The 6,498-nt window shown below is 59.2% G+C and overlaps 1 protein-coding gene across 1 annotated transcript in view; it reads left to right on the top strand.

Annotated features, from left to right (window-relative positions):
• The window catches only part of MNX1 (motor neuron and pancreas homeobox 1), a 5,002-nt gene extending 669 nt beyond the window's left edge, over positions 1-4,333 (top strand). The window contains exons 2-4 of the mRNA XM_044920027.1: positions 3-289; positions 3,197-3,357; positions 3,971-4,333. Of these exons, the coding sequence (XP_044775962.1) occupies positions 3-289; positions 3,197-3,357; positions 3,971-4,333 (811 nt within the window). The remainder of the gene's footprint in view (positions 1-2; positions 290-3,196; positions 3,358-3,970) is intronic.
• Positions 4,334-6,498: the final 2,165 nt, after the last annotated feature.

Below are 6,498 nucleotides of genomic sequence, written 5' to 3'. Positions count from 1 at the left end.
GGGGGCCTGGCGCTGGTGCTGCACCCCGGGGGCGCGCAGGGAGGCGCGGGCCTCCCCGCGCAGGCGGCGCTCTACGGCCACCCGGTCTATGGCTACTCGGCGGCGGCGGCGGCGGCCGCGCTGGCCGGCCAGCACCCGGCGCTCTCCTACTCCTACCCGCAGGTGCAGGGCGCGCACCCTGCGCACCCCGCGGATCCCATCAAGCTGGGCGCCGGCACCTTCCAGCTGGACCAGTGGCTGCGTGCGTCCACCGCGGGCATGATCCTGCCCAAGATGCCCGACTTTAACTGTGAGTACCGCGCGGCCCCCGGGCCTGGGGAGGAAGGAAGGAAGAAATGGGGGAGGGGGAGTCCTGGCACACGGTTTTCCCGCGCATCCTCCTCCACCCGGCACCTCCTTCTCCTTGCTCTCTGCTCTGAGAGCACGGTGGGAGGGCCGAGAAGCCGCCTGGCCTCCGCCCGGGGCCCGCGAAGACTTCTGTGGACTGCACGCTGTGGCATTGGCAGCGAATTATTAAAATGGCCACGCGCGGGCCCTGCTTTCTCTTCCTCTCCTAACGGGAAGGGGCAGCTGGAGGTGTGAGACTAAAATCTAATCATTAACCGGCAGGCTAGAGGAGAAGGAAGTGGTGGGGAAAGGCGAGCCAAACAGCGTCCAAGTTAGGCTGGCTTGGGGATCGAGGCCACCTAAACCAGGGGCTTATCTCCAGGGAAACGAACTTAGAAAACGCATTATGGGTTCTGGAGAGACCCCCAGTCCCTCCCAGGAGGAGAGATTCAGGAGCAGAGAACAAGAAGTGGGCTTCAAGAGGCCAGGGCCGCAAGGCCAGGTCCCTGGCTATGCTCTGGCCATTTGCAGGGGTTCTGCCCGCCTCTGTAAGGGCGCTTGGTCCCCGGTGTGATGCCCAGCAGGCAGATGTCCTGACCTGAAGAGAGCGGTGGCATGCCCCTGCAGAAGGGATGTGCCTCTTTCACGAACCCCATCATAAGGACTCTACGTAGCAGGTGCCTGCCCAGAATTGGAGGCACCCAACACAGAGTGAACCCCTCCCCAAGATAGGAGCGAGGGACGGCTGGCCACCCCCAGCCTGAGAGCTGCTTGCCATGCAGGTGGTACGCCTCCGGGAGGCCTGAGCCCACTGGACTTTCCTGGCCCGTTGGGCAGGCACACTGGGCTGGCACTCTGGGAGTCTGGATCTCCCCTCTGCTCGCCCCACCAGGGCTCCACACGGAGGGTGATGCATGAGACTTTATGCTTTCAGCTGCAGAACACCCAAACAAAGAGACCCCATTGTTTCCTTCTGAGTGGAAGTGTTTAGACTGGGGAGATGCAGGCATAGGAGGGGAAAAAGCAAAAAGGAAAACAAAAATAAACACTTGGCAGAATTCAGATTCCTCTGCTAGAAGCCATGGTTGTGACTAAACAGAGAAAAGCTAGGGGCCTGAGAGCTGGAGAAGTCACAGCTGGGTGAGAAAATCCCAGCCTGCGGACTGTTTGCCCCTAGCCACCCCAGGCTTTCTCCAGCTCCCAGAAGACCCTAATGGCCACCCAGCCTGTCCAGGTGGAAGTCAGCCCCTTCTGATCCGCAGCAGGGAAAGCCTGGACTCACCTTTCAGTTTGGGACCGCAGCTTCGGACATATCTGAACCTGCTGATCCCGGGTCAGCCAAACCCAAGGCACTCTTCCTGGACCTGGCTGTGAGCAGAGCCAACAATCCCCTTCTGATGGAAAGCCACCCATGGGTGTTCCTTATGATCTGCATGTCCCAGAGCCTGGGATGCTTAGTCTCCCACTGAGGGGGGTGGGGGTCTCCACACAGACCTCCCCTGGGCACTGGGTTCTGGGCTCCCTGCCCCCCCCCTTCCCATGGTTTCCTGGGCCTGTGTGGAGCTCAAGGTCGCTCAGAAAATTGGTGAAAGTCACATCCCTTTTGCCCATCCCTGATTCCTAATCTTGACCTACAGGTAGCAGAATTAAACCCAGCCTGCTTTAAGTTTAGAAAAGGAATCTAAATACCAAATCCTGAAAGGGCGATAATAAACAGGCCAGGATGCCGGAATGTCTTCTGAGAGTCCCTCCTCTGTCGCTGGAACACCTGTTTGGTTTCCTCTAATTGGTTGTCTCTGCTGTTGGATGGCATTTCCCAAATGGTCCCTCTGGAGTCAGTGTTTTAATTAAAGTTCTAATGTATTGTCAAGTTGGGAATTGGGGCCTCATTTAACTAAAGCTGGGGGCGTGGGCCTTCCCGTAAAGCAAATTGCCCACCCGGGGGACCTGCGCTCGCCGCTGGGCTGCCCTCTTTTCTATCTTTTCGTTTATTGTCTAACACTCGTAAGGCTCCTGGGAAATCAAGGGAAGTCTCGTTTTTTGAGGCCATAAAATTCTCTGATGTAACCGTGTGAAATTATGTAAATACAGCCAAGGGACCTCCTTGAACGTTCAGAAAGCCGGATCCCCCCTTTGCCTGGCCTTCAATTGGCGAAATGAGATCTGTCCTGGAAAGACTTCCAGTCTCCCTGGGCTTTGCCGCTCCGCAACGGGGGCAGGAGCGTCAAGAAGAGTTTTCAGTGGGGAGTGTGATGAATTCACATGTTTGGGCCCAAGATGTGTTCCTTCTCCTTCTATCCTTCCTTCTCTCTTTGCCTTTGCCCTACTTTTACTCCGCCTTTTGTAGTTGAGGAGGTGGTGGTGGGAATCCTGCATTAGTTCCTTGCTGGCTAGGAGGAAATGGGACTGGTAATTCCGGAGACCTGTTTGGATTTGAGGCTGAGTTGCGGGGGTGGGTGCTGGGTGAGGAGTGGAGAGGAGCTATGCCTCTCTGGCCTCAGCATCCTACCTGTCTGTCAAGTTCTTCTACACTGCCCCGCACCCCCCAGATGGACAGGGCTGCCCTAGGTGATAGGCTCTCTTTAATCAGAACACCCAGACCCTGAGTTAAAAAGAAAAAAAATATATTGAGTCGCATTAAACCCAAACCCGCATGGCTCCACCTGGTATCCAGGTCCTGGGCTCCAGGGCCTCCTCTGGTCACTGAGTCCCTTGGGGACAGGGTGCTCACATTGAAGGAAGAGCAGCCACTCGGCAGGGCTGGTGGGCCAGGTGGGGGCCTGGGGGCGGTGGCGCTGGGGTGCCGTGGGGAGTCGGAGGACGGAGGACAGCGTCAGGCTGCAGGCCTCACGCCCCTCTCTGTCCCCAGCCCAGGCGCAGTCCAACCTCCTGGGGAAGTGCCGCCGGCCCCGCACGGCCTTCACCAGTCAGCAGCTCCTCGAGCTGGAGCACCAGTTCAAGCTCAACAAGTACCTGTCACGGCCCAAGCGCTTCGAGGTGGCCACATCGCTAATGCTCACGGAGACCCAGGTACACCGCCCCCTCCCCCCACGCCACCTCAACACAAGCTGGCCTCCTAGGGGCCACTCTTGGCACCTGGAGCAGCGCCTCCTGACTTTAGGGGGACGGCTAATGTCCGAGGCAGAGTCCGCATTTGCCCCGCTAGGGTTCATATACCAAGCCCAGCGGTCTGATTCAGTAGGCTGAGGTCAGACCCAGAAATCTGCTTTTTAAGGACACTTCCACCCACTCCCCCATTCTGAAGCCATGGTCCTCAGGCCACGTTTGAGAAACCTTATTCCAGAAAGAGGGGGAACATCTTGAGATTTACAGATATGGACCCTAGCTGCTCCGGCCCTTCCTGGACAGTGGGCGAGCACCCCTAGAAAAGGACAGGAATCCGGCAGTGGAGGTCCTAGTCTGAGCTTCCGTGGAATCCCCCAGCCCCACTCCTGGGGTTGCTGATGCCAAGGGGGTGGGGGGTTCCTTCCCGCCGGAGCCTCTGTGTCCCCTACTCTGAAGCCCGCTCCCGCGCAGCATGAGGGAGGCCAGGACCCTGCGAGGTGCAGGAGGTGGGGGCCTCCAGAGAGACCAACGGTGGGGATGGAGGTGGCCGCTTTCTCACACCCTCTCGTGCTCTCAGGTGAAGATCTGGTTCCAGAACCGGCGGATGAAGTGGAAACGCAGCAAAAAGGCCAAGGAGCAGGCAGCGCAGGAGGCTGAGAAGCAGAAGGGTGGCGGGGGCGCGAGCAAAGGTGGCAACGCAGAGGACAAGGGAGAGGAGGAGCTGCTGGGGCCACCGGTGGTTGGGGACAAAGGCAGTGGACGCCACCTGCGGGACTTGAGGGACAGTGACCCCGAGGAGGACGAGGACGATGAGGACGAGGACCACTTCCCCTACAGCAACGGCGCTAGCACGCGCGCCGTGTCCTCCGACTGCTCCACCGAGGCCGACTCGCCGCCTCCCCGGCCTGGAGGCCCTGGGCTCCAGCCCCAGGCCCAGTAGGGGCCCCGCAGGCCTGCGAGCCAGGCCGCTGACCGGCGCTGCCCGTCGGGGACAGAGAGGGAGGCCCAGCAGGTTCAAGCTTGAACTCCCGTTCTTTTTAATTTAATTTCGGTTAGTGTTGGGGCCTAGTGTTTGTGAGAAGAGCTAGCTGGCCGCTATCAGGGGGAGCCTCCCACTCCCCTCCTCCTGATGGAGAAGGCAGGAACCTACAGTGTTGGACCACCTGGAAAACTTGAAACCTTCTCCGGAATCGACATTCTGCTGAGTATTGAAAAAGGGAAAATGTTTTGTGCTTACCTATCTTAGGGGGAACTTTATGTCATGAGCATTCAAACCGCTGGAAATCTCAAAACTGTACTGTCTTTATTTTTGTATATTGTATTTATATATATATATATATATATATATATATATATAAAGAAGCATCTACTTATGCATGCTAAATTATTATTTAGCTTCTCCCATCGCCCAGGATGGAATGTAAAATAAATTGGTTTTTTACTGGATGAGAGTGCAGGTCTTTGGGGAGGGAGTTATGAAAGCGCACTGTACTATTTTTGTTGTTGAAATGATGGGGGGGGTGTATTCCTCAATTGACAGCGAAAGGTGCAAATGAGAATGGCAAACAGGTGTTAGGAACACCTCCTCTTCTGGGCTGTGACGTGGGCGGGGAACTTGATTCCCGCCGCTGGGGAGGCCTAGGTGCGAAATGTCCGTAAAAATACCTGAGACCAGGTGTCAGCGCGTGTCCGAATGCGTGAATCTCAGGAGAGTGACTTTGGATTCCGAGTATTTATTTTTTCATTTCCTTGAGGATCTTGCTTCGCCGGCGCTCGTGGAAACACACTGTCTGAATGTTTCAGAAAATACGCTTTGAAACGACGAGATGATTCTCCTGGCGTCCGGGGTCGGGATTGCCTCGAGTAACCCCGGGCGTGTCCCCGGCCCTCTCTCCCGCAGGACCTTTCTAGCTGCGGCCAGAACCGTGTTCCTGGGATCTGTGCAAATGTCCGCGAGGACAGCAGCGGGCGGCCGGATCGCTTCCTGCCAGCGCTTCCGTGGCTCCGGGCGAATCACCCTTGCCGCGGGCGCTGCCATGTGCTGCACACAAGCCCGGCTGCACCTGCGCGCCGGGTCCGCGCCGGCCGCTCCCCTCCCCGCCCCGCCAGCGACGGTCCGGGGCCGCCCGTGGGCCGAGAGGAACCAGGCGGCCGGGGCGCGCGGCTTCTCTCTTCCTCGCTCGCGCCCTCCTCCGCCCTTCTGTTTCTCCCTTTTTCTCCGCAGCCGCTGCGCGCCGGGTCCGCGCCCCCCTCCCCCTGCGCGCCCCGGCGCCCCCTCCCAGCTGATAAATGAGTTCAGAAGGGCCAGGCGTTTCATTTGGGTGATTACCGCGGGCCAGCGGGGCCACTCCCCTACCTCAGGGCCGGGGTGAGATTAATATCCTCTCTGGCAGCTCATTATCACCCCGGGCTCGTTCCATAAAATGCAACGTCAGCTGAGGCCGGGCGCGGCGCAGCCGGAGCCGGCGGGAGCAGCTGTGGGCAGGGCGCGGGGCCTCGGCCATCTCGGGGTCCAAAGGTGCTCTGGGGGGTCGGGGACTGGGTTTGCAGCTGTGGGATAGCCAGAGGGCCCCGAGAAAGCTGGTGGGAACAGCAGAGGGCGGCTGGGGAGGGAGAGAAGAGAAAGACAGATGCCTTTGGGGGTTCAAAAAACCCCAAACCAAACCAAACCTTTGCAATCCGCGACTATGGCGCTTTAATTTCTAACACATTGGTGCAGTTTAGCCTGAAGCAATCTCTTCCCCGGCTGGCTTCAATCCAGGGTCGTCCCCCTGCTCGGCCGGCTCGGTCCGCGCCCCCACCTCAGCGCAGGGCAGCCGGGGCCGGTGGCGGGGCCTGCGAGTCGGGGTGCCTCCCCGCGGAGGGGCAAAAGCCCCAGCCGGTCGGGAGCGGCCGGCTCGCCCCGGGCGCGGGGAAGCCGAGCACTGAAGGCAGACGTGCGTCCCGACCCCGCCGCTGCGCGCAGAGCAAGGCCGGCGTTGGCGCGGGGACTTGGCGGCGGGAAGGCCCGACCGCCCGCGGCCCCAGCGCCTGCAGCCAGCTGCCTAATCGCGGCGGAATTTATCTCGCTAATAAATTTAATGATCAATTCGTTCTTGTCACAGT

The sequence above is a fragment of the Neomonachus schauinslandi genome, chromosome 12 (assembly GCF_002201575.2).
Source record: "Neomonachus schauinslandi chromosome 12, ASM220157v2, whole genome shotgun sequence".
NCBI classification, from domain to species: domain Eukaryota; kingdom Metazoa; phylum Chordata; class Mammalia; order Carnivora; family Phocidae; genus Neomonachus; species Neomonachus schauinslandi.
The sequence above is the reverse complement of the archived record's forward strand: the minus strand, read 5'-3'. Positions and strand labels throughout refer to the sequence as shown.